Source organism: Lagenorhynchus albirostris, chromosome 13 (genome assembly GCF_949774975.1).
Source record: "Lagenorhynchus albirostris chromosome 13, mLagAlb1.1, whole genome shotgun sequence".
Classification (NCBI taxonomy): Eukaryota; Metazoa; Chordata; class Mammalia; order Artiodactyla; family Delphinidae; genus Lagenorhynchus; species Lagenorhynchus albirostris.
Genome location: NC_083107.1, coordinates 438,768 through 466,167, shown reverse-complemented (window position 1 = coordinate 466,167; position 27,400 = coordinate 438,768). Strand labels below are relative to the sequence as shown.

Genomic DNA, 27,400 nt, shown 5'->3' with positions numbered 1-27,400 from the left:
TTGCTTCCTGACTGCTCCTCCCTGGTCTCTGCATCCTCTCGCTTCCCTGATTAGCAACTGTTTGAACCTGCTCGTTGGAACTAAGGGAAGGTCCTGGAGGCTGAATGAAGCCCATTTCCTGTAATCAAGAAATGCATGGGGGACACAGAAAGGCTTTTGTGCCCAGGAGCCCACAGGGCCCTGCTCCTTATCATCTGTTACAGAGGCCCACAATTTATTTTGATTTTGCTTTAAACAGTTGATTATCTTAAAGCAATTTAAAAGAAATTTTTTTATTGGAGTATAGTTGATTTACAGTGTTGTGTTAGTTTCAAGTGTACAGCAAAGTGATTCAGTTACACATACAATTATATCTATTTTTTTCAGATTCTTTCTCCTTATATTACAAAATATTGAGTATAGTTCCCTGTGCTATACAGTAGGTCCTTTTAGGTTATCTGTTTTATATATGGTAGTATAATATTAAAGCAATTTTTAAAAATAAATTTATTTATTTATTTTTGGCTGCGTTGGGTCTTCGTTGCTGCGTGCTGGCTTTCTCTAATTGTGGCGAGTGGGGGCTACTCTTCGTTGCGGTGCACGTGCTTCTCATTGCGGTGGCTTCTCTTGTTGTGGAGCTCAGGCTCTAGGCTCTCAGGCTCAGTAGTTGTGGCACGCGGGCTTAGTTGCTCTGCGACAGGCGGGATCTTCCAGGACCAGGGCTCGAACCCGTGTCCCCTGCATTGGCAGGTGGATTCTTAACTACTGTGCCACCAGGGAAATCCCAAGGCAATTTTTAAACTGGAGAAAAACAGGCTTTTATGTTATGTGTTTACTCTTTCCAGTTACTTTGTGTAGATTTGAATTTCCTTTAGGTTTCATTTTTCTTCTGCCTGAAGCACTTCCTTTAACATTTTATGTAATCGAAGTGTGCTAGCAGTGGAGTTTTTCAGCTGTTGTTTGTCTTAATGTCTTTATTTTGCCCATATTTTTGAAAGATATTTTCACTGGCATGGAATTCTAGGTTGACTTTTTTTCATTCAGCGTTCGAGAAGATAGTGTCTCTTGGTTTGCATTGTTCTTGATAAGATGTGTTTGTTCATTGTTAACCTAGTTTCTCTTGTAATCGGGAAGAGCCTTTGTATCCTGTTACCAGTTAATCACTAAAGGGATGCTGCCTATAAGCTTAAATTCTCCATAACGGCCCATCTCTGGGACCCCTGCCTCCCAGGTAATGAGCATTCAGCTAAAATACCTGTGTTTAGCTCCCAGGAAACCTCCTGAGCAGGCCCACCTGTGAATGACAGCAGGAGGGAGAAATTAACACCTCCCCTCCGGAGGCTGCCGGGAACCAGGAAGTGCTTGGCTTTAGTCCCGCCCCTTTTAGTATAAAAGCCTGAATTCTGACTCAGCAAGAGGGTTCTTTGGGCCACGGGCCCGCCGCCTTGCTCTGCTGGCTTTCCGAATAAAGCCGCTATTCTTTGCCCCAGCAGCTCGCCTCTCAGTTTATTGGCCTGTCGAGTGGAGAGCAGGACGAGCTTGGACTGGGTAACACCGTCATTCAGACTCTCTGGAGTCTGCAAGATGTTTCCTTCTATAAGCATCTCGTTTTAAAGCTAGTATTTTTCCCACGTGGAGTAGCACCTTAAACCCTGAGATTAACGACTCGGCAGGGAAATGGGGAATAAAGAGGGTAAATAAGGAATCGGGCGGCCCCGGCGAGCACTCCAGGCACTGCTGCGGAGGCTGGCCGCTTTCTCCTTACGTCGTCTCGCCCGGGCCTGCCAAGCGGCTTCCTGATGCCGGAGGTCAGCGCCCCAGTAGCTGCAGATGCGCTTTCTGGGCACCAGCCTGTGCTGACCTGCCAGGCGCTCATAGCCAAGTGTTGTGGACAAACGGCTTCCCTCTTGCTTGGAAAGACTCGGACGCCAGGGCTCCCCCAGCCGGGCTGGCCTCACCGGGAGGCAGGGCAGCCTCCGACTCCGGCCGCTCTCCTCTGGGCCTCACCCTCCTCCCGGTCCGCTTGGGCAGCAGCACCGCCTACCTGCTCCCCAGAGTTCACACGGGAGCCCGAGGGGTGTCGGAGGGCTCCCAGGAGCCTCAGAAGCCGCCGGAGTGGGCGACCCCAGGAGGAGCAGCTGGACATGGCCCTGCCCTTGACCGTCACGGAGCAGGTGTTTCTGTTTCCTGTCAGGCCGTCTGGGTGCAGTTCTGCCTCAGCAGGGCCAGTGCCCTAGTACTGGGTTTCGTCCCACAGCCCCCTCGGGTCCCACACTGAGTAGCCTTTGTCAGCAGTAAAGGGACACTCATCCTCCAGCAGCTGCATTTTCACTTTGTTTCTCCAGAACTTCGGGGGAGGAAGCTGACCCTCGGGGCAGCCGTCATGAATGTGGAGAAAGGGCACCGAGGACGGTGCCGACCAAGTGAGCCAGGGCGAGGCTTTGAGGGACCAGGCGCTCGGCCTCCCCCCGGGCTCCCGGGTCACCACTCCTGACCTGGAACCACCACCGTTGGGACCTGAGGCCGCCGTGTCAGGGCCGGTGCCCTGGGGTGGTTTACTTGTGCGGTTGTCTCCTCCCGGGGGCCTGGGCAGGAGAACTGGAGGTTTGGGGCCACGCGGATTTGACCTCATGGGTGACCACGGCTTGCGGTGGCTCTGTCCACACAAGCGATGGTTTCCACAGAGGCAGGAATTTAAGCAAAGGCTGCTTGGGCCTCCCTCCCTGAGGCACAGGCCACATGCAGGCACCTGAGAGTGGGTGGGCCTTGTGGAGGACCTTGACCTTGACCCCAAACCACAGTTAGACAGGCCTGGGGGCAGCAGAGCCTGAGCACAAGCCAGTTAACAAAAGGGCAGTGGTTGAGGCCGGAGGGGGCGGGCGGGACAGAGCCCAGGACACACCTTCCGGAGCTGAGATTCTTTGCTTTTTGCTCAGTGAGACACTCGACACTCGAGCCTGCCCGGTGGCCAACCCCCTTGCATCATCGGTGGGCAGTTGTGCCACGACTCTGTGGACTCCTGATCCCAGTGCTCTGGCCACAGCTGCATGTGGACTCGCTGCATATACAGCCGTGTCACCTGTGAGGACTGAGGCCCAGCCTGTCTTTATTGTTTGCCTCCTGAGGGGGCTGCCGGCTCCGGTGACATGTCTAATGGAAGGGGACGATTGTGCCGGCGTCCCTTGCCCCCAACCTTACAGGTGCTTTCAGTGTTTCATCGTAAGCGTGATGCCTGCGCTGGTTACTGTTTGCAGATACCCTTTATCAAGTTAAGGACGTTTCCTTCTATTTGATATTCTAAGAGTCTTTTGTTTTCTTACATCTCAAAGATGCTAAATTTTAACAGTATTTTATGATTCTACAGGGATGACCATATGATTTTTCTTTTAATATCCATGCTGTGAGTTACACTGGTTAATTTTCTAATGTTAAAACGTCTTTGCCTTCCTGGATATGAGGAACTACCTTTTAAAAGATATGTCCCTGGATTCAGTTTGTTAGTAATTTGTTTAGGATTTTTGCATGTTTGTTTATGTATGAGATCAGACTATAATTGTCCTTTCTCAGAATGTCTTTATTAGGCTTTGAAATGAAAGCCATGTTGGCCTTGTAAAATGAATTTGGGATGTTTCTTTTATCCATTTTTAGGGAATGTATTTGTTTACTATTGCTGCTATAACAAATTACCAGAAATGTAGTGGCTTTAAACAGTACAAATTTATTTATCTTATGACGTTGGTAGTCAGAACCGGACTAAAATCTAAGTGTCAGGCACAGCTGTGCACCTCTGGAGCCTCCAGGGGAGAATCCCTGTCTGCCGTTTCCAGCCCCTGGAAGCGCCCACGTTCCAAGGCTTAGGGACTCTTCCGCATCACAACCAGCAGTGCTGCCCCTCCGACCCTGCTTCGCCGGCCACACGTCCCTCCAGCGGGCCCCCCGAGACCACCCAGGACCACCTCCCGGTCTCAGGCCCTCTGCAGCCTGCTGCCAGGTGAGGAAGCACACTCGCCTGGCCCGAGGGCATGGGCATCTCTGGGGTGGCGGCAGTGTCCCACCTACCACGGGAGAGCTGGTCAAATGCCTTTCCTCTTGAGACACGTGAGAGGATTCGTGGCCCAAACTGTAGGGGGATTTTAATTATAAATTGTCTTTTATTAAGAAATTTTGTATTTCTTATATCAGTAAATTAACTGTTTAAATTATTTTCTGTTGATACTTCTGTATTTTCTAATTTATCAAAGACACTTTAATGGCCCAGGATCTGTAGTGACACTCTTTTTTCATTCCCCGCTCTTGCCTTTTAACTTTCAGCCTTTAAGAAAAAAGACCGGCTTACTGAGGCTAAATGTACAGAGAGGAAGAGGTTGCTGACGTGGCCACTTGCACGTGCTTTACGAACGTCGGTGGCCACGCAGCCCCCTCACGCCGTGGGTCTGGGGACCTGCGCCAGCCGCCAGATGCCCTCCTGCCTCGGAGGCCAGGCCGCCCCCCAGCAGGGCTGTCTTCTTCCCTAACGCTGCCTTTTGCCGAAAACGTAGCTACACGTCAGCTTTTGGCTCAGTGTACACGATGTACCTTTTCCTATCAGGACAGAAAGCTTTGGCTCACTCTTGTAAAGTGACACAGCTGGTTTTTAAAAACTTCTATCTAGAAAAATTAGAGCATGTGATTACTGATTTATTTGGGTCTAAATCTACCATATTACTAAATGCTTTTTAGCTGTCACACCTGTTTTATTTCCTTTACGTCCTTGCTTCCTTTTGGATTATCATTTATGAGACCAGTTTTCCTTCTACTGGCTTGAAAGGCACATGTGTTCCCACACGTACGTGGTCCTTCCTGAGTCTCACGTTACCCGGCTGACGGGACTTTTATCCTCTTCCCAGTTAATGCAAGAACCTCCTCACTGCATGCGTCCCACTCTCCCAACTTAACATGTCCCTGCAGTCTTGAATTTTTGTTCCCTCTATATTTCTAGCTCGACAGGACATTTTCATGGTTTTACACAACGTATTCCTTTGTGTGTCAGTATTTTTGAAACGTGACCTAGTTATCCTCCTGCACATGCAGTAGGAGGACTCCTGGCCTGGACTTGAGTCCAAGTCCGCCTGCCCCTGGCCTGGCTTCTCCCCTGCAACACACCTCTCCCTCTGCTCCGTGAGCATCTGGCCTGTGAGTCAGACTTCCGCCTGCTCGCTGGGCTAGGCTTATGAACCCCTTGTCTGTTCCCTGCCTCCGTCTTCCCGGTCCTCTCTGTTCACTGATCCTCTCCGCTCCCCGGGGGCACAGGCTTCGTCGGGAGCCTGCTGTCCCAAGTATCTGGGTGGCCCTCCTCCCCTCCTGCTTCTGAAGCTGCTTCAGTCCTTCAAGGCCCAGTGACACGCACCCCCTTGCGTCCCTGCGCTCCACGGCCAGGGGCAGGAGCCCTTCTCAGGCCGCTCCACAGGGGCCTCAACAGTTTGTGCTCCCATTTCATGGCCAAACGGGAAAACAGGGCCTAAAATGAGTTCATCTTCAAAATGGAGATAGTACTCATCCTGGTAGTGCTCGGAAGCTGAAATCATAGTCTGTACGAAAGAACTTAAAAATTCAGAGTCGTCGGTACAAAGATTAATGGTTGGCGGTGAAAGGCAATTCTTGTTTTACATGCTTTATGGAAAAAAAATAAAACATGTCTAGCTTTATTTTGTTCCCGGGAAATTTGACTTAAGCGCCAGTGGCTAATACCTCACTCTGTGACCCTGGAGAATTAATAAGCTTCATTAGGAGAAGCTGAGCGTTATCCAGGCGGATCTCACTGTATTTGCATATCCTGTGCTGATCGGCGCCATTTTTCCAACAGCATTTGCTCACTTCGTGTCTGTGTCATGTCTTGGTAATTCTCAGAGTACTTCAAACTGCCTCATCATTATATTCGTTACGGTGATCTGTGATCGGTGATCTTAATGTTACTACCATGGCTTGCTGTTCCCTGAAGGCTTGGGATGGTTAGCCTTTTTTTAGCAATTATTAACTAAGGTATGTGCACTGTTCTTTAGACATAAGCTGTCGCACACCTGACAGACTAAAGCACAGTGTAAACATAACCTTTACATGCACTGGGAAGCCAACATTCACGTGACTGACTTTATTTCGATACTCGCTTCATTGGGTGGTCTGGACCCGAGCCCGCACTATCTCCGAGGTCCGCCTGGACTGTAATTGTTTAAAAACATTTTTGTTCTTTGCAGTGCAACTCTTCTAAGATACAATCTTATGTGGAATCCCAGATACACGAAGTGAATTCAGGATTCACACTGTGGACGTGCACGTGTGGCAAGTCTTCCTCACAGCAGAGTCACTAGCAGCCCAAGGTGACGGCCCTTCTGTTCAGCTCCGGGTCTGAGGTAGGTTTCCGTGACCTTTTCAACTAGGAATTGAATAACTGTTTTAACATGCCAGCAACCACTCTGGCATTTAAAAGTAACTTTATGAAAGTTCAGGATAGCTGTTTATACACAGCTTGATGTAACAGGCTACGAACAACCACCACTCGCAGCACATCACGGAGCTCGCCGCGAAGCTCCTGGGCTAAGGCTCAGCGCTGCAGCACTGACCGGGCTTGGGAAGCCAGGCTACCTGCCCTCAGGGGCTCACCGACTCTCCCGCTCCCACCTTCCAGAGGCTGGGCATTACTGATCCTGAGAAGAAAGTGCAGAGCTTTTTCTGTGATGCTTGTAACTTACTTTACTAAACTGCAGAAATGCAAAAATGGAATTTAAAGGGTTGGTCCAGATAAGCTGTGCTACAAAATGAAAGGTTTTATTTGCAACTTAATGCAAATTCATGAAAAAAATACACTGCTCAGAATCTGACATGGGCTAAGTAAAACATTCTGTTATCTGAAAAATACTGCTAATATACCTCTGTCTTAAAATAATTCAAACATATAATTAAATTCTCATAGTTCTGGTAAGATGTTTAAGATCATGGTTTGCAAAAAGAAGAGTTACAGTAATTTAAATGCAGTTTAGTGAAGATGTAGATACATTTTATTTGTCAGGTGTAAATATCAGTTTCATTTAGAATATTCAAGTACAAAAAATGAAAACTTATGACTGTTAAGAAAAAGTTAGAAGCCATTAAATCGTTCTGCAAATACTGAGGCACTGAATTCAAATATCCTTTACAGTACGAATTATCTAAATTTTTATCTTTAATATTCAGATGTTCATAGTAACTTTTTTAAGAAATATTTTTAATAAGATGATTCAACTTTATTATTTATTTTCCCTGGAAGACAGTTTGCAACAAGTATGTAATACAGACTCATGCAAACAGTGTGAAGACACCCAGTTCCAAAGGTACTTATCACCAGAAGAGGGCTTATTTACCTGAGTGTTTCTGCTTTAAACATGTTGTTTCATCACAACAACCCATGGACCACAACACTGAAGCACATATTATGTAATTTGATGCAAAAGCTTACGATCATGTTACCAATTGGATAATTGTATGAAAAATTTTAAAGTTCTATAGAACTATTGAGCTTAGAGTTTCAGGTACATAATACGTTTTAAAACATATTCCCAAAAGTTTACACAAAAGGTTCATCTTGGAACATGTATGCAATCAGAGCCGCAATATAAACGAGTCCTGTACTTTCAAAGGCACCGACACTCTTGTCACAGCAAAGTGACAGCAAGCACTGGGCAGCAGGAGAAATGATCTCGGTTCATCACAAACCAACAACTTAAACTTCTAACAGTGCGTGAGTAACGTCATCCAGCCTGGCTTATGTACTGACCTCATACTTCAACTGTGGCCTTTTGCCAGATATAGAGTAAGTGATACAGCGTAAGTGATACAGCAAATAAAAACAGCAAGAAAATCAAAGCATACTTCTCACAGTTTAATAACTTTGCTTGTGATGATCTTCTGTGATGTGGAACCTTTGTTTTACATAAAATTGGAGCTGGAAAGAGAAAAAAAACCTTTTGATTGGTACAACAGAAAACCGTATAGGAATAAAAATCACTGGTTTTACAAAGCTTTTACAGAAAGAGCAGATGTACATCGAGGATATGATAGGATATCTAGCCATGGGACTCTGGAAAAGAAAAGAAAAAACAAACACCAAAATTTCTTGAGGGGAAATTTTTCTGAGCTCTCAAACTATGGGCTTGGCCCTGATTTTGCAAACAACAGCCCATACCTTACTTCCACAAGGTGATTGTAAATGGTTTTTCGCGTACGGAATAAAGTCAGGGGAGTCCAAATCTAGTAACACGGGACTAAGTTGAGATGATGAGGTGAAAGACCCCTCAGCTTTAATTCGAGGCACACCGAAAACAAGTTATAAATTCTGTTTATACACTTCGGTCCTATGGATCCGAGGGTTCCACATCTGCGGATTCACCTGACTGAGGATCGAAAATACAATATTTGGGAAAAAATAACAGAAAGTTCCAAAAAACAAAACTTGAATTTGCCACTTGCTGGCAACTCTATACCTAGCATTTCCATTCTATTTACATTGTATTAGGTGTTATAAGTAATCTGTAGATGATTTAAAGTGTACAGGAAAATGTGCATAGGTTCTTTGCGAAAATTGTGCCATTGTATATGAGGGACTTGAGCATCTGTGGATTTTGGTGTCCTCGGGGCATCCTGGAACCAGTCCCCCCCACAAAGATGACGAGGGTGGTTAACCTTTTGAAATTCAGTGTATTCATTTTTTCTAGGCTCTGGGGGTGGATACATCAACGGACAAAACAGAGATCCACTCCCTGGAAGAGCTTATGTGAAAAGATCATACATGAGAATTCCTTCTTCCCCAAAACCATAAAATCCAGAGGCCAATTAAATGCACCCAAAACCGTGTGGATTTACTTCTCCATAGTTCAAAAATGGAAAGCTATCATCATGGGCGATGTTATGTTCTCCTACCTTTTTGAAGGTGACTTACAATATTCTGAAAATACCAGTCTGAAATATGATGTGGTCATAAACCTGAGGGCTGCCCTTTGGGGCACGGGAGAACCTGAGCTCCCCACGTGGAGGGGGCTGGGTGCTCAACAGAGCGAGCAAACAAGCAAAGTGATGAGGACATTTAAGCGGGAGAAATAAATGAAAAAAAGGAAGAAAAAAACCCTTATTTTCTAAGACTTTGGTTACGTTGTCTTTAACACATACCCCAGACCTACAAGCCTTGGGACCATCCCCCACCTGCTACCAAGGCCGCCCCGATGCACGGGGGCCCTCTCTACCTTCCTCTGCATCTTTACGTCCACCACTCGTTTCACAAGTTCTGACATCAAAGCACAGGAGTTCCAATCGATAGCCTGGTTCCCTTATTAAAATAAGAATTCTCATAAAATCATTATCAGAATTTGTTTTAAAAAAGTAAACCTAAGAATTACTTTTTTTAATCAACTATTATGTCTATGATTCCCCAATATACAGCCTCTGTCAGGCATGAAATGTGACATAACTAACGGGGGGAGGGGTGGTCAGCAGTTACTAGACGTGCCCTGGAGCAGCCAGTGTCCCAAGGTCGCTGACCCTTACGTGTTGTAGATTTCTATTTCGTTTGTTCATTCACTTCAGACTTTCACTCAAGGATGCACAGAGCACGGAAGACGTGCCAGGTGCCCTTCTAGCTGGTGGGGAATCAGCACAGCAAGAGGGACAAGCTCTCTGCTCTCAAGGAACTGATGCTTTAGCTGCAGGAGCAGATGGGAGTAAGGAGACAGGGTGAAGCGCCCTGAAGGTCGGGGCAGTGAGACAGGCGCGGGGTGGGGGGCGCTTACTTCTTGCGGTCCTTGTCCTTCCGCACGTTACCACCCTGGGTCATAAAGGGCTGGCTTTGGTATATCTCGGAGGTAGCTTTCTTCTTAGAGAAGGCGATTATTTCTTCTTCCAGAAGTCTTCTCTTCTCCTCAAGCCTCAGCTTCTCCTCTTGGTGTACTCTCTTAAGGTGCTCAAACTTGGCCTGGAGCTGTGAAGTGAAGTACGGTTCCCGCTGAGGGACGTGCTGGGGCAGCCCATGCCCCGGCACCTCCCCACTGCAGCCCTGCTCACGCGGCCTGCACAGTGACATGTGGAATTGCTCTAACTTTAACTCTGAATGAGCTGCCATGCAAAAAACGCATGAACAAAACATAAAAACAGCCTCATGCACAAACCTCAGTTTTTTAAACGTTTGACCTCTTAGAGTTTTTCTTTTGCTCTACATTTTCCCCACAAAGCCTCTTCAAATAAAGTTTCAAAAATCCATTCTTAATAAAAGTGAGGGACAAATTACAAAAGCAAGTTATCAAAAAGAGGGGAAAAAGCCCTTATTTTCCAAATAAATTTACTACGTGGTAGTGAAATAGCTCTTGACTATACTGGTGAACCTCTTTGGAAAGCAAGTGTCAATTTAAATCAAGAACCTTAAAATCTGTTATGTTTTTCCCACCGTCATTCACCTTCTTGAAATCTAAACTAAATCAAAAAGTCCTGAATTTAGATTAAAGTTTTATACATAAAAATACAGTTGACCCTTGAACCTTGCAGGGTTGAAGATGCCAAACCCCGCTGGTTGAAGATTCGCGTGTGTCACAGCTCCGTAAGCACAGACGCACCGGTGCAGTCCTGTGGACTCGGTGAGTGAGAAACATCCACGTATAAATGGGCCCGTGCAGCTCAAACCCAGGTGGTTCAAGGGTCAGCTGCACTGGCTGGGTTTACACCATAATTGGGAAAATATACCTGTGTCTCTAAGAGAGAGAACATTTTAAAATTCACTTATGCTAAATACACTCGGTGCAGTCATTAAAATGAGTTTTGCCAAAGTTTATAACAGTACAACATGAGAATTCCCTGGTTTGACTGTTGTTTATCTGAAAAAAGATCTAGAGACTTCAGCAGGTTCCTTACGAATCAGCTGTGGTGCCCAGAACACAAGCACAACATCTAGAATCTACATCAAAAAATAGCTTTGTTTTTGGTTCTCTGGTCTGGTTAGATAAATTTTCAATTAGTATTTTCAGTTCTGGGCAGCAAGCTAACATTTATACAAAAAGTAGGACTTGGTTTCCAGAAAAGATGGCTTATGATCACTGAGGAAATTCATCAGAGGCTGAGAGCAGAGAGCTACGCTGCTTCCTAATAAAAATCAGATGTTCCAGATACGGAGCGGGCTGGCGAGTGAACCGGCAACCCTGATGGCAGAGTTTACAGGATAGGGTTGAAACAGATGAAGTAAGGCCCGAAGATTCTCTTATTCCTGAGGATGTCATTTCCAGAGGGATCAGTTCCTTAGTATTTGCTTATGTAAGTGGTTCCTTATAAAGGAAGGAAGCATGTTCTTTATAAAAAGAAACATAAATCGGTGGTATGAATACACAGACTGGCAGCTCTCTGAGCATGCGTGCACCCCGTGGATTTGGAGAGGAGCGGGGCAGCTCCAGGCGGGTGACGCCTGGAAAGAGAGGCCACAGGGCAGATTTACGTTATGTGAACAGAGATACATCTCTGACAGACACTTAAACGGAGGGTGCACACTTTATATCCTTAAATATCCTGAAAGGTTATGGAGTACTTCATATATCATTTATGAGGTTGACTAAAAATTCCAGGAAAACTATGAAGAGAAAAACGTCTTAGAAAGGGGTCAGGGGGCATGTGACTTATTCACATTCTGTGGAGTTCATGGCTTTCGTCAGTGACAGTCTGCTCCACCTGCAGGAAGCGCTCGCTCACAGCTCCAATATTCACTACAAGGCCTTCAACTCAGACACATTTTCAAGTTCTTCTGTGCTGTTAAACTACTCACGGATGCTCTGAAGCCTCTATGGCCAATGTGGTACGCTGCTGTCTCTTGTAAACCTGCTTCTAAGGACACTATACATGCTGTTGCTCAGTGATCCTTTTTAAAGTATCCATTTTAAAAAGTGAATACCAGAGACAACATTCCTCTCTTGCCAAACTAGTCAGTGTCTTTGACCTCTGTACTTGGCTGGAGACCCCGGAAGTGTCACTGACAAGCACCCAGCGCTGCGGCTCAGCTGCACTGAGTGCAAACCTCGCTGCTCATCCTGGACTCCCCACGTCCAGGTTCTAGTGCAGCTGTACTTGTTTACTGAAAATTATCTAGAATACTTTTAGAAACAGGAGAGGCATAAATACTAAGTGAACAACTAACCAAAAAACAGACTTGCCTATAAAATTCAGAAGTAGTAACATTTTAATGTTGGTCATGCACTTCACCTGAGGGATAAATATAAAGTGCACTTTTTCTTGTGGTGGGGAAGGGCTGTGCATGCAGGATGATGTTAACAAAGATGCCATTCAAACAGTATCCTGACATGCTATCTGTCCTGTGCATCTGCCTACTCTAGTTACCTGACGTTCACTGCATTTTCAGCTAACTCTGTACTATACATGAAAATCCGCCAAGTTCATACAAAGGGTGAATTGCCAAGGATATTTTAATAACAAGGCCATCTAATACAGACTTAAGTAACGTTTTGGGTTACCTGCCAGTATCTTATTGATGTAACTAGCTTTGAATGTCCCACTTTGCCCAGTAGAGACCTGGTTTACACCTACCTATTGTCCAGTGTAACTACTAAAAAGCCTCCTTTCCCTCTAAAACTGCACTTACACTGACGGTAGATTATATGGCCCTCCTTGGTCCTTCAACTGATGGCTCTTTTTAAAATTTTTTTTTTAAATTTTTGGCTGTGTTGGGTCTTTGTGGCCTTGTGCAGGCTTTCTCTAGTTGCGGTGAGTGGGGGCTACTCTTCATTGCGGTGCACAGGCTTCTCATTGTGGTGGCTTTTCTTGTTGCGGAGCACGGGCTCAGTAATTGTGGCTCGCGGGTTCTAGAGTGCAGGCTCAGTAGTTGTGACACATGGGCTTAATTGCTCCGTGGCATGTGGGATCTTCCTGGACCAGGGCTCGAACCTGTGTCCTCTGCATTGGCAGGTGGATTCTTAACCACTGCGCCACCAGGGAAGTCCTAACTGATGGCTCTTGAGTTATGCGAGTGAAGATGACCCCCAGATGCCCTGCACCAGACCTGACTCTAACGTACCAGCCTTGCAGGATGAAACTGGTCATGAGGGAACTTACTAATATTATTGTAATATTAATGAAACAGGCCAGTAATCTGCTTCTAAACCTATATAACTAAAAGTTTAGAACTCTTGTGACAACTTGGTTTAAACTAACTTCATTAGTTTTAATATAATCTTAACACGAAACCGCTTGAATCACAAAAATAAACATCTATGAAGCACCTACTGACAAATAATACTTCTCTTTTTCTTTCAACCATTTGGTCACTCTGAATTTTCAATTTCCTTTTAAACAATATGCATTTAAGCAAAATATTCTTATGTGGGGTTTGAAAAATTAAAATTCAACTATAAACCACTTCTACATCTTCTCTCCTCACTGGAGAAACTGAGAACCATGATGTATGAGAGAGAAACTCTTACAAGAGAAGCATCTACTAATCAAAAGAAAAATCAGCACCCTATTTCCTACTCATCACAACTCCTTCCTCAATATTTGTATTTAAAAATAACTCCAGGGACTTCCCTGGTGGTCCAGTGGTTAAAAATCTGCCTTCCAATGCAGGGAACGCGGGTTCTATCCCTGGTCGGGGAACTAAGAACCCACATGGCGTGGGGCAACTAAGCCTGCATGCCACAACTACTGAGCTCGTGTGCCACAACTAGAGAGGAGCCCATGCATGCACCGCAACGAAAGATCCTGCGTGCCACAGCTAAGACCCGACACAGCCAATAAATAAATAAATATTTTTAAATAAATAAAAATAACTCCAAACTAGGAACTGTTTTCAAATAAGAGACTGAACAAAACAGAACACCCAAATGCAATATGAGACCTAAGATTGAATTCTGGTTCAAAAACAAAAAATCACCAAACAGAAAGCAACAATAAAAGACAATCTTGGGACGAGTGGGGAAATTTGATTGTGCACTGGGGATTAGGAGAGTCTGTGGCATGCTATTCCTGTTCTTAGGTGTAGTACTGGTACTGTGGTTATGGAGGAAAATGCACCTGAGCTTCAGAGATGCATGAAAGTGCCTGTGATAAAGTGTTGTGATGTCTACAACCAGCTTTCAGATGACCAGGGAAACACACACACTAAAGACAGCAAAATGTCTATCCTAAATCTAGGTGTGGGGAGGGACACAGGTACCCCGTACTTTCACTTTCCCATTGTTTGAACTTTTTCAAAATAAAGATCAAAATTCAACTTATAAACAAGATAGATTATTTTACAAAACCACTTACTACAGAGTTTATTGAAATAGCAAGTACTATAAGGGTACTTAAAATAATAAATTTGTAGCATTAAATTACTTTACAAATAACTCTTCAGGAACTCTTACATCGCAAGTTCATTTGTATTAACATTTCTGTCTTCTCTTAGAGATTCCTTTTTGCAGCTCATCCTTTTTGACCCTCATCTTAAATGTGGCCATTTATTTAAAAGCAGCCATTACAGTAAAGTCTACAGAAAATACCTTAACTCAAGTAAAACTAAAACTGATCCTTGGAGAACCAGAAGCAAACCAAACTCACTGCGGATGGTTTTGCGCCCAGGCTGCCCAGACCACCCACCTCCAGGAAGCCTGACCTCAAACTCAAAGGCTACAGAGTCACCTACTTCAAACAACAATCCCAAGGACTCAAAACTCTCAGAAAAGGCGTTATCAAGCCACAGCTAAAACACTTCTGGCTCCTGGTTAAGGTATTTAAAACGCTTCTTAGTAACCTAGTCCTTTACAAGTCCTCGATAAACCACTTCTAATGGAAGACACCTTGTTCAAAAAAGCAAAAATTTTTGTTTCCAGCCTATGCTTTTTTTTGGAAGTCTGCATCCAAAGAGTATGTGTTAAAATACAACAGCTGCTTTTTAAGGAACAACTAGTTTTCAAAACCATCTCGGAATTCTTGAGATAATTATCCCCAGGTTAACAGGACACCCCAAATAAGTGCACATCCCAACAAACCAGCGCACTTGCCTCTCTCTCAGCTTCTTTCAATACGGCTTCTTTCTCCTTCACACGCTGCACAAACAACTGCTTCATTTCTTCCTCCTTCCTCTGACGTTCACCATAAAATTCGTGTCTTTTGGCTTCGTAGGTCTCCTGAAGACTGAAAAATTATTTATGGTACTCTCATATTAGCGAGATTACATCACAAACTTGCGAACACTCGGTCCGCGTTAGGCCCCGTGACCATCACAGCACACGTGGCTCCAGGGAGCGCGGATCTGTCTGCGGGTCCCTGCTTTGCCGGTGCTCCCAGAGGTGCTCATCTCACCGCAGATGGATTCCTCCTTCCACCTCTGTTGGTTCCTCCCCTCCCCTCATTGCCACGTCCGATCACCAGGCTCTGGGGGCTCAGCCTAAGACCCCGACATCACTTCAGTCCCGTCTTGTTTTGATTTCTACAGACACCGTGTTCAGCCCAACTTGATCTTTGTGCTTTTCTGCCTTCGCTACTGGAATAATCTCCCAGCTGAGCTCTAGGCTTTTAGTTCCTCTTTCTTTCATTTCGTCCTTCCTGCCACTCCTAAGATTTTTCCACCAAAAACAGACATCTCCTTATCTTTTTCCTCTGCATTAGTTATATTATCTACAGGATAGCAGCACTTCAGAAACTTCACAATCTGGCCCAACAGACCCAATCCCCCTAAGGTTTCAGCTGTACCAACCTAACCTTTGTTCCTAAGACGTGCCACACGTTTCATGCTCCAGCCACTGCCCATTTCCCAGCCCTCCCTCTACTCACTAGTCCTGTCCCTCGCTTCTCCAGTCTCCCCAGCTGGAATCCAAGCACTCCTCCCAAGCACTTCCATGGCTCTTTTTTTATACCTCTTCCTGGCACTTACACCCCACCTGCCTCTCTCTCCTAACAGCATCTCCATAACCCAGCTATCCAGTAGAGCCCTCCAGATGTTTCGGTTTCTTCACAGATGTTCACCTAATGATAGAAACTGCAGGGAAGTAGAGCCAGTTTAACCAAGCAGCGCAGGGACTGTCCTGGAACTCCACGGCCAGTGCCTGCCTGTCTTACTCATGGCATTTCAGAAGAACCACAGAAGAATCCGGCAATGCAGGGCCCTTCCATTTCAGCTCACTTGGAGAATATCCCCAAGGTTTAACAGGGAACACAGATTCACTTTCCAGCTGTGTCACAGTTAGAAATTTCTATTACTTATAAAAATATAGCTAAATAGATTTAAAATGTGATGAAATTCAGGAATTTTACTAATCTTATAACTGGAGAAATCTTTCATGGCTAGAACTGTATAAATTTAAGGAAAAACAAAGGAAGAAATGTTACACCATAGCACTTACAGCTGAGCATGAGTGTGTGGTACTCAGAGCATGTATTCCAAGGAGGAACAATCCTACACATTATCTTTAAGAGCAAAGTTCATAAATGTACAGAATGCCCTAGGTAACCACATAAATGCCTCTAATCTCGAGGCATTTTACTTTTTATAAGGTTTTTTGTTTTTCTGTGTTTGTTTTGGTCTTATTTTAAAGAAGCCTCTAAATCGATCAGGTCACCTTCGCCCACATTTCACTGGTCCTACACTGGACTGATAGCCTTTAGTGGCAAACTTAGTTTAAATAATGTATTTAAATCATGTCAAATCAAAGTTTTAAAAAGTTCTCACTAATTTACTTACACAAGCACTTGAGTTGTTCAGGAGGAAAATCAAGCCACCTGGCAAAGAGAAAAGACCAAACACTTGCGGAATAGCTGCTACCAGCAGGGACTGGTCTGGACTCACTAATTCCCGCAGCGCCATGAAGAACAAAGCACTAACACTGTCCTTCAGGTAAGAAGACGACGCTCGGAGAGGTAAAGTCACCTGCACAGAGGGACAGAGTTAGCAAGTACAAAGCTGGGGCTGGAACTTGATCAGACGTGCTCCAAAGCCTGTAACCCTAACCAGCATAAATCCCGCCTACAGTGATGCCTCAGCAAGAGGTAAAGAGGAAACACTGGTCCCGCGTGTTCTGCATCCATCACACACGCCCACTGTGACAGGTAAACTCACAGAGCCAACTGCAAGGAAAGAGACCGCACTGTCTTTCAAAAGGTGGTAATGAAACTCTGAGAGGGCCTGCAAGGAGTGGCTGTGAAACTAATGCAACCACTGTTGACTGCCATGGATCTGAGAATGAAAAAGAGCTCTCCTGCTGCCGTGATAGTTAATGCAGCATCCTACCCTAGTTGCAAACATCACTGATTGAAGGCAGAGCTGAAAATGAAAGAGGAAGAAAATGCATCCTTGATTGCTCGTGCCCATCAGGAAAACCGCTGCGTCCCCCTCACTCAGGACCTCCGAGCTCCAGGTGCAGCTCTCACAGGCCTGATGAGCGTCCACCACAGACCAAGTGCAGAAAGACACAAAGTTTATGACACAAAAAATTATGCCAAACACTTAAGAAACTCTAAAATACCACACAAATCTCCCTTCCAGACTCTGAGGGCCCAGAGCACTTCAGTGATGGTAAATGAGACTGGTTTTGTTCATCTAAAATAACTTGGGGATTTGAGGTTGATAAAAGCATGTTTCATGAAGTTTAAATAAGTAAACATCAGTTAATTAAGACTACAGGGGTACACATAATGCCGACCCCCTGGACCTCATGACAAGCATGAGATGGGTGTGGGTACGTGGGGACACAAACCATGACTCAGCACAACCGTTCAAGTGAAACAGAGATGGAGACACTGTGGGGCTGCAGAGAAAAAGGCCGGGCCATAAAGAGCAGAGCGCAGCCTAACAGGCTCATGTAACTAACTGTTCTTATTGATAGATACAATACTGAGGGACAGATTTTACGTGCCAACCAAATTATAGTGACTGTTGTTGTACACATCCCAAATTAAATGGGAAGATTCCTAAGAAAACAGAATACAAGTTCTTAAAACCACACTGGTGAAACCTTCCTAGACCTCAGGCTATAAAGAACTACAGGAATTTTATCAAATAATTTATTCACAAATGAGAAAGCACCAAGAGGAGAGAAGATTCTGCTGCGCCTGACCCAAGGAATCCCATCTCATCAGGACTGCAGGCCTGGGCAGAGCAGAGGGCCACCAGCTCCCAGGCAGGTGGGCAGGGCCTCCCTCACACTGAGCTCGAGCCCCCGGCCTTCTTGCTTGTCCTCTGCAAGCAACCTGCAGCCACTGCTCCTGCCCACTCTGTAACCTGGCCTCCACTGAAGAGCCTCCTTTCCCAGTTTTCCATTCTTCACCTGTCCAGTGGGCAGACGCTCCCCAAACTGAGGAAATGCTAAAAAACGGCTGTTCTGAGTGCCCGCCCACCATCTCTCTCTCCTGTTGTATTATTATTCTGGTTACCTTTGGAGAGCTACTTCTTCCCGCGGGATGCATTCTGGTGGGACGGGCAGTCAGGCTCACACCCACCCAGCCAGAACACGGGCACGTGTCCTAAGCTGGGCCCGCTGGACATCCCCCTTCCTGGAAGGAAGGCTGGAAATGGTTTGTTCATGAATGAAACTGGTTTTCTCCCTTCAAATCTGCAAGCCCTGGGCTTCCCTGGTGGCGCAGTGGTTGAGAGTCCGCCTGCCAATGCAGGGGACGCGGGTTCGTGCCCCAGTCCGGGAAGATCCCACATGCCGCGGAGTGGCTGTGCCCGTGAGCCATGGCCGCTGAGCCTGTGCATCCGGAGCCTGTGCTCCGCAGCAGGAGAGGCCACAGCAGTGAGAGGCCCGCGTACCGCCAAAAAAAAAAAAAAAAAAAAAATCTGCACGCCCTGGCCTGTGCCGTCCTTTTTGACTCAGATGGCGTGTTCCTCATTATTGTCAAAGAACGGTCAAGGGAGCAACTGGACTGTATCACACTGCTGTACTTCCACAGCAAAACCCTCTCACTTTCAACACGGCCACCTCTCCCTTCCTTCTTGAGACCCTCTTCACTTGGCTTCCGCGACATGACCCTGCTGGTTTCCTCCTTCCTCTACCCTAGGCTTCTCAACCGCTTCTGTCTGCTTCTTCTGCTGACACACATTCAACGGACTCAAGGCTGTTTCCAAGGCACCTTTCTTTCCAAATGTACTTCTCTCTCCAGGCATCTCACCCATGCGCAGTATTCAATTAACCACCTCTTAGCGTCTGTGACTCTGAAGTTCATCCCTTTGGCCCAGCCCTCTCCTCTCTCCTCTGAGCTCCAGATAAACAGCCAAAGTGCCTATGTGACACTGTCACTTGGATGTTTCAGAGGAAACTCTAAGTCCCCAGGTCCCAGCTGAGCTAACGACCTCCATCCTGCCCCACAGAGCAGCCAGTGCGCCTCCAGAGACACTACCTTGTGAGGGGTACAGCTGCCTGCCGAACTGATCCAGGCCAGCAGAAGTCTTCTTTTGGCATCTTCTGCTCCTTTACCTCGTTGCATCTGAACAGTCACTAAGTTCTTTCACTGTTATCTTCTAGGCGCCTCTCAGACACGCCCAGTTCTGTCCTTGCTGCTGGTACTTAGCTCCTCAGCACCTCTGCACACCCTCCGACCCCTCCCTCACACTGCAGCCAAGAGTGATCTTTTAAGTGCAGATACCGTATCGGTATCACTGCTTCAAACTTTGTGTCTTTCCCCGAGGACAAAGACCAAATCCCCACCAGGCTGCCCTGCTCCTCCGACCTTCCTGCAGAGACTTAAAGGTGCCTTTCTCTCTCTGCCTTCCAGGTCTCTGCATATGTCTCCTCTGTTTTCCCCAGGTAGTAAAAGCTCAGAACAATAAGTGCCTCAAGGAAGCCTTCCCTAATTTTCCAGATTAAATCCGGATGCCCTCCCCCCATGATACACCACCTCTCCTTTCGTGCACATTTCACAACCATAATTCATTGTGCAATTAGTTGTTTGGTTTTGGCCTCCCTCCCCGTGAGAATATAAACCCCATGACAGCCAGGACTAGTCTCATTCAGTATTACCTCACCAGCACTTAGCCTAGAGCACTGCGAACACTAGATGCAGTATTATTCACTGCTGACTCCAAAGTATCATCTCAGCCTTCACTTCTCCCCGAGCTCCAGACTCGTTTATGAAATAAACTCCTCTAAGTCTTCACCTGAAGATTTAATGATCAACTGAGATGTAACATGTCCCAAGCTTCTCAGTTACCCACCAGGAAGCCTACCCCTTCCCGTCCTGCCCATAACAATGAACAGCACCACCGCTCGCCCAGGCTCTCAGGTGGAAACAGTAACTGCAGCTACCACCCTGGCTTTCTCTTCCCTTTACATCCGTATCCAGACCATCAGAGTCATGTTGACGTCACCTTCCAGCCCCATGTGGTAGCCATGCTTCTCACCACCTCCGCCACTGCCACGCCAGCACAGGCCCCTGTCTGCTCGTACTTGGATGCCCACAGCAGCCTCCTGCCCGGGCCTCCTCACTCCCCCAGACCCTGATCACCACACAGGGCAAGAGCATCTTCCTCTCTGCACCCACGGTGCACACCTGGCCAGTGACCAGCAGGAAGTGTCTGCTGAAGGGCTGAGTGGGAATTTTCATTTAAACGTGATTCTTCGGCTCCATACCCGGAAACTGCGAACCTGCATTTCTGAGTCCTCCACAGGTGACTGATGACTGAGCCACCAGGCACCTGAATCCCTCTCCTCCAGCACGCAAGGCCGCCCCGCCTGCTGTCACTCAGGATCCGCGTCTCCTTCAGGCACGTGGGGACCCCTCACCACCCAAAGACTTGAAAGAGCGAGAAGTGAAGCTTCCTGGGAAACACGAAGGGAAGCCAATGCTAGATGCTTTCTCTTCAGCAGAGAAAATCATCGCTTTACCAGAGCTGGCCCGTAACTAGTGCTTCCTTTACAAGATATTTTCCTAAGTTTAGTCATTCCAAAACTTTCATCAGGATAAAAAACAACAGCTTTGTAGTTAATATGATTCATAGTCCAGGTTTTTAAAATAATCATCAATACTCTTTCACCTTCTTCACATAAATACAAAAATAAAACCAAATAATGAGAGATTTTTCCTTTGGTTACTCACTTCAGCGGATGCTGAAATCCTGGGCTTCTGCCCTGTGTCCTCCCTTCTACTCGAACTCCCTGAGTCGGGTAAGGACAAAGACCTCCGAGGGCGGCACGGAGAGCAGAGTCATTAATCGTAGCAGGTGGCGCCACCTCCCGATGTGGGAGACTCTGTCATCCTGGGCAGACGGAGAGGCCCACCCCACCTCCCTCCCTGGCTGCTCACCTGAGCGGCTTGTTCTCTGGGCCCGTGTCTGTGAGGCCCATCTCCTCCAGTTTGCGGCGCCGGTACAGCTCGTAATGCCTCGTGTGCGTCTCATCTCGCAGATCCTCCATGTTCGTACAAATGAGCATCTCCCGGAGCTTGACAAAGTCGCAGTGGTTTTCATTTTCCACTAGCCGGAAAACAGAAAACAGCAACACTGATGTTTAATCCTGACATATAATTAGTATTTGTTGAATGGACGAGTAAATGAAAACACATTTGAAATAACCCAAACAGCGAAATGATCAGTCTGATTAACAGCTATGGTTGTTTCATACAAGTAACCAAGGAAGCAATTCTTGTATTACACACACCGAATTATAGGCGATATTGATTAACAGAGGTTTGCTTAAATTTAGTAGCCAAGGATAAACAGGAAATAGGAAAGAAATACATTCTATTCTGTACCATGTGCTCCAATCATTTCACTAGTATTTTGTTAACAGTTTATAAACCATCCTTAGGACGTTTCACATACCGCCTGAAAAGAGTATGTAATATTTTTTCACTAAAACTTCAAGGTGGTAAATTCTGCACACTCGAGAACACCACCTGAGCCTGCTGTAAACATCAAATGCTTGCCACACCATTTGTGATTCTGCGTCACGTGTTACTGTGATCAATAGTTTTAAGTACAATTATTGCCTTTATATTTTCTATACATTAAAAATGTTAAGCTTTGTCAATATTTTCCACTAATTACAAAATTTGTCAACTTAAAAAAAGCAGCACTGGGGCTTCCCTCGTGGCGCAGTGGTTGAGAGTCTGCCTGCCGATGCAGGGGATGTGGGTTCGTGCCCCGGTCCGGGAAGATCCCACATGCCGCGGAGCGGCTGGGCCCGTGAGCCATGGCCGCTGAGCCTGCGCGTCCGGAGCCTGTGCTCCGCAATGGGAGAGGCCACAACAGTGAGAGGCCCACGTACCACACACACACACACACACACACACACACACACACAAAGCAGCACTGGGAAACCAGTACCAGCAGGGGTAATCCATTCCCCATTAGTTGGCATCATGAATGAATGAGCCAGTCAAGTGCTAATTACTTACTCATTGTAGAGTTAGACAAATGCTAAAAATTATTACTTGGCTGACTGGTTTGTTTGGGAAATAGTTGGCAATACTTTGATGAGTAAAAATATATAAATTTACAAAGTGGTTTACTGTGTCACAGAATTATCTAGTACTTAGTTTACGTACTATGTTTAAACAATACTGTTTACGCTCAAATTTTGTTCAAAGTACCCGACCAGTGACTCCCACCTTCTGAACGTCCTGGTGCACCTGGGCAGGTAACGTGATCTAAGACAGGAAGTAGGGAGGCTGTGCCTTGCGCCTCTGCAGACGTGGCTAAAACAGAACAGAGCCAACCCTTCTGACAGCCAATCATAACCCCAAATCAGCATCACCTCCTAGAACACATTAAATTCAACTTTCAGGCTGTCAGGCAGCGCACATATCCTCGTTTATCTCCTTTACCTTGTACGATGCCCCAAGGGTACTGGCGAGCTTTGACCATCTTATTTCCAACTTTCACCTCATCCATACTTCCTACCACAGCAAACGGCAAGTGTCCCTGGAAAGGAGCCAGGACATCAATCACATCTCATACCAGTAAAAACAGAGAAGAGAAAATTTACTAAATAACAAATGTGTTAAAGCCAAATGATCTGCTGTGCCTCAGCTTTTAAAATGTGCCCTGTGTATATGTGTTCACAGCTGTTCACGTGTATGCCAACTGTTCTACAGAGTCATCTTCAGGCCCTAGAGAGAGAATTATTTACTGAGCATGCCCCACACGTATTCCTATTTTGCTGCAAGAATACAAAAACAGAATTCTAGCACAGGTATCATTTCCCTCATTATTATCTTGGTCCTAAAAGACAAAGATAACGTTGAGGAAATCACACACACACCCCCCCCATATAACCAAAGTGTATATATATAGTGTATATCTACATATATAACACAAATATAAAATAATATTTAAGTCCCAAACTAATGCTAAATACAAATGTTATAGAAATTTAGAGGAGGGAGAGGTCTCTTTGGGCAGGAAGACACAACCCAAACTGGAGATGGATCAAGCAGAATAGGAAGAACTAGCATAGTAAGGAGAAGATTTTGAACAAAGATACAATAGCTGGATTTAATAGCAGTGAGTAGACCGTCCTGTCTGAAGCTGAGGATTAATGTAGGGGAAAAGTCTAATGTAAACAGTATCATGTTTAATATTTAATAATTGACAATATTTAGTCTCTTAATTGTACCCCTCTGAAAACTTATTCCAGGTGGGCACAAAAAACAAATTAGATATAAAGACAATTTAACACACAGAAATTAATATCACTTCCCTTTACATTAGTCAGCTTTCTATATATTTAAGTATCTTAATATGAACAAAGTATGAAAAAATCAGAAAAAAGGGGAGAAATGGAACAAACAGGTACTGAATGTCACTGTGTCAGGCAGTGAACAAAGCTGTATCCTCACAACAACCCTTAAGACAGGTATTATTAACCCAATTTCATAGATAAGTTAACAGTCTCAGGGAGGTTAATAATTCCCACAAGAACACATGGTAAAGTCTGACTCCAAAACCCATGATCCGTCAAAATATAACCAAGTATTTAAGAAATCTGGTAGTCTCAAGTAACACAAAGAACTTAGTCATCCTCAATCACATTAAGTTATGTATAATTAAAATATACTAAATATATTCTGTATTAAAATATTAAAAAAGTATGTGAATATTTCATATGTACCTGTGACCCTGTAAGGGAGAACGAGCTTCAGTACCAGATTAGAAAGCTCTCCTTAAAGATTTTAGGATCCTAAAGCATTCTGAGGGAGGCCGTAATGTCTTCTCATGTTCTTAAAGACAGGACAGAAAGGAATCTTTCTAAGGCAATTAAATATGGTTCCACAAAAGATGAAGCCCGGTCTCACGGATGTATCACTTCATTTAGGTGAAAGTAGGGAGGAAAGAAAAATGCTCAAAAATATATTCTCATTATACTTTTCCAACTCTAGAAAATAAAACATTTCCCTATACTGGACTCTTTCAAAATTCACCTTGTTTTGGAAGACAGAAGTGAAAATACATTAGTAGCAGCGTTACTTACTTATAAATCACTTTTTTCATATGTAAAACAGAAATAATATTCAGTTAAGAGCTTACATTCATTGAAGCATTGACTTTAGCAATAGTTTCATCATCTGTTGGGAACTGGTATATCTGAACACCATTGCTGACCAATTCACTCATGAGCTTGATCTTAAACTTCTGTAATTCAGTTTTAGAAATTGCATCTGCTTTGGCAATCACTGGTATAATGTTCACCTATTAAGAATAAAGAGAAACAAAATCTCATGATTTATTTTTTAATAAATTTTATTTATTAAGGATTTATTTTTTAATCCTGAAGCTTTTGCATTCAAAACCACTCAGTCCCTGACAAATTTCCTTGACCTAGATCAGAGGACAGGCAAACTACAGTCCACTCACTCCCTGTTTACATAAATAAAGAGTTACTGGAACACAGCTAGGCCCATTCATTACACATTACATATTTCCTATGGCCACTTTCATTCTATAATAGCAGAAGTGAGTAGTTGTATCAGAGGCCCACGACCTGCGAAGCCTGAAGTACTTACTACCTGGCCCTTCACAGGAAAAGCTTGCCAACTCCTGACGTAGAATCATTGGCTTCATTTTTACCAGATAATCGTATACAACCACTCCTACAAATGCTGGCCTTACAATAACTGCTTTTAAAAAGCAGAGCTCTGGCACTTCCCTGGTGACAACAGTGGTTAAGAATCCGCCTGCCAATGCAGAGGACACGGGTTCAAGCCCTGGTCCGGGAAGATCCCACATGCCGCGGAGCAACTAAGCCCGTGCGCCACAACTACTGAGCCTGCGCTATAGAGCCCTCAAGCCACAATTACTGAGCCCACGTGCCACAACTACTGGAGAACTCGGGCCTAGAGCCCATGCCCCACAAAAAGAGAAGCCACCGCAATGAGAAGCCCGCGCACCGCGACGAAGAGTAGCCCCCGCTCACCGCAACTAGAGAAAGCCCATGCGCAGCAACGAAGACCCAACGCAGCCATCCACCCATCCATCCATCCATCCATCCATCCATCCATACATACATAAATAAAGCACAGCTCTTATAAAGTTCATCTTTCATCTGAATTCAGGTTTAGAAATCTCACATTTTCTTCTCTCAGTCTCTGACAATTCCATCATACACAAAATAAATAAAATGTAAGCCGTGAGCTGAAATCCACTGCATAATTATTAAGAATTTTTTATTTCTTAATACTCTAAGCACTAATTAATCAGGGTGACTGATCTCAGCAGACCTACGGAACAGGCCAAGGGCCTCCTTCTGCCTCTCATTTAAGCAGGTCCCTTCTCCCAATGACTTCATCTGACCTGCACCCCATTGTCAGACTCTTACCCAGATGTTGAAAGAAGGAGATTTTACGAATACCAACTAAAAACGTTCACGACTCAAAGGAATAACTTTCTCAGCATTGTTTTTTTTAAAATAATTTTATTTTATTTTTGGCTGCGTTGGGTCTTCATTGTTGCACGCTGACTTTCTCTAGTTGCGCTGAGCGGGGGCTGCTCTTCGTTGCAGTGCACGGGCTTCTCATTGCGGTGGCTTCTCTTGTTGCAGAGCACAGGCTCTAGGTGCATGGGCTTCAGTAGTTGTGGCACATGGGCTCAGCAGCTGTGGCTCGCGGGGCTCTAGAACGCAGGCTCCGTAGTTGTGGCGTACGGGCTTCGTTGCTCCGTGGCATGTGGGATCTTCCCATATCAGGGATCTAACCCGTGTCCCCTGCACTGGCAGGTGGATTCTTAACCACTGTGCCACCAGGGAAGTCCCCCTTTCTCAGCATTATTTAAAAGTCCTATCACTGGCCTGAGAGGAAGAGATGTGGGGTCCTGAAGACCAACTGACCTGCGACGCTAGTTCTGTATGATTAACGTCCCCACCGAAGAGTGATATCTCCACAAATTCAGGGGTTTATAGGTCTTTTGGGTTATTAGTTCGTTTTTAGTGAAAGACTTCAGGCTAAGTAGTCATGTGTGCCCAGAGAGTGAGCTATCAATGTAATTCTCAGAATGAAAGTGAAAACTAAATATCATAATTCCTTTTCTATTCTTAAATGTATTTTTCTTCTCCAATTTCACACTGATTTACTGTGTACATTTGGATTTATTGGTCTTAAATACGTTCCAAAGGAGGTAAAGATTTTTCCAACTATCCATGAAATAAACTTTTCAGCAATTGTGGGTAAACAGCTTTGAAGATAAGTTAGTCAAAGTATATAAAAATTTGATGCCAAATTCTTGATTTTGGTATCATATAATATTGATACATAGATATTCAATAAATTATGCCAAGTTAGTAACTTCTAATTGATTCCACTATTAATAGCAGAAGCAGGCCAGTGTACATACATGACGTTAAGCTTTTTGATTGTAGCATATGCGCCTGAAACTGACCTTTGCTGAGGCATCTATTTCAAAGACATCCATTCGAATAAACCCACGGCAGCTGCGGACGTAGCTACTGGCTACCATCACGTAAGGAACCGGGCAGCCCTGCCTGGAGGACCCCCTTTCAGAAACCCTAGATGGCCGAGCCTGGAGCAACCTGCCTCTCCCTTGCCAGCCCCAATTTGCACGCTAGTGCTTTAAAGTCACCACCAAAGGGGGAACCTGTGAAACCCCAGATGCCTCACCCTCAGACCCTGATAGAGGCTGAGCCCAGGTTCACGACCTCTCCCTCCCTCCCCCCCACTCCCACCCCACCCTGTGGCCTTGAGTGTGCTGTGTGCCCTCAGGACCCGTAGGGACAACCCTTGCTCCTCGGGGTCCCCTGAGGCTTGTTGCTGATGTGCATCCTGGGACCCTAAGAACCAAGAGGGCTGGCCCAGCCACGACAGTGGCCCTGGCGGAGGGGGACGTGGCACCACCCGCACAGCAGGTAACTCTCCACGTGGAGGGAGCCGTGGAGCCCTGTAGTAAGAACAAGACACACTGTCGATTTAGTCCACCCTCACACCTGCCTTCGAGGTAGATACTCTCCTGGTT

The 27,400-nt window shown here is 45.4% G+C and overlaps 1 protein-coding gene and 1 long non-coding RNA gene across 3 annotated transcripts in view; one reads left to right on the top strand and one right to left on the bottom strand.

Moving 5' to 3' along the window:
- Positions 1-6,214: 6,214 nt before the first annotated feature.
- Positions 6,215-26,970, top strand: LOC132531115 (uncharacterized). The gene is made up of 3 exons (XR_009544018.1): positions 6,215-6,365; positions 10,519-10,607; positions 26,790-26,970. It is a non-coding gene; the product is annotated as an uncharacterized LOC132531115 (long non-coding RNA).
- The window catches only part of SEPTIN10 (septin 10), a 52,550-nt gene continuing 33,007 nt past the window's right edge, over positions 7,858-27,400 (bottom strand). For both annotated transcript variants that reach the window (XM_060168689.1, XM_060168690.1), the window contains exons 6-11: positions 24,467-24,628; positions 22,765-22,861; positions 21,244-21,412; positions 15,009-15,141; positions 9,771-9,958; positions 7,858-7,933 (exon numbers count right to left, since the gene is read on the bottom strand). In XM_060168689.1, coding sequence (XP_060024672.1) covers positions 7,918-7,933; positions 9,771-9,958; positions 15,009-15,141; positions 21,244-21,412; positions 22,765-22,861; positions 24,467-24,628 — 765 coding nt within the window. In that variant the 3' untranslated portion in view covers positions 7,858-7,917. The remainder of the gene's footprint in view (positions 7,934-9,770; positions 9,959-15,008; positions 15,142-21,243; positions 21,413-22,764; positions 22,862-24,466; positions 24,629-27,400) is intronic.